This window comes from Plasmodium reichenowi (genome assembly GCF_001601855.1).
Source record: "Plasmodium reichenowi strain SY57 chromosome Unknown, whole genome shotgun sequence".
NCBI classification, from domain to species: Eukaryota; Apicomplexa; class Aconoidasida; order Haemosporida; family Plasmodiidae; genus Plasmodium; species Plasmodium reichenowi.
This window is the reverse complement of record NW_017962271.1, coordinates 1-525: the sequence shown is the minus strand read 5'-3', so window position 1 is coordinate 525 and position 525 is coordinate 1. Positions and strand designations below refer to the sequence as shown.

At 19.0% G+C, this 525-nt stretch overlaps 1 protein-coding gene across 1 annotated transcript; it reads left to right on the top strand.

Annotated features, from left to right (window-relative positions):
• PRSY57_0009500 (hypothetical protein) lies at nucleotides 1-520 on the top strand (the record flags this gene model as incomplete). The annotated part of the gene is made up of 1 exon (XM_020114183.1): nucleotides 1-520. A coding segment is annotated over one exon (520 nt), but the record flags the coding sequence as incomplete, so codon positions are not given.
• Between the last annotated feature and the right edge of the window lie 5 nt (nucleotides 521-525).

Below are 525 nucleotides of genomic sequence, written 5' to 3'. Positions count from 1 at the left end.
AAGAAACACACACAAAAACACACACACAAAGAAAAAAAAAATTATACCAATAATATATATGATATTATTAATAAAGACAATTTTGATGAAAACAAAAATATATTTGAATTTTTAAATCCTATATTTAATTATGATAATGTACAGAATTTTATAAATCATTATATACATATAATAAAGAATTATAATGATACTTATTTAAAACATTATATATATCATTATTATTTATTTAATTATGATTTTACCTTTCAAAATGTCTATAATTTTTCTAACATTGAACATATTCACTACATAAAAAATGATGCTAATCCTCCTCCATGTAGCAACAACAACAATAATAATAATAATATTAAATATAATAATAATATACATTTATTATATACCAGTATTATTAATACGTATGTAAATTTCTGTGCGTGCCCTACCAAACTTAACCAATATAATAGTAGTAATAATAATCGTATTTCCCAATATAAATTTTTATATGATAACTATTGCATGTACAATAATCAGAATTATGTTGGTAAT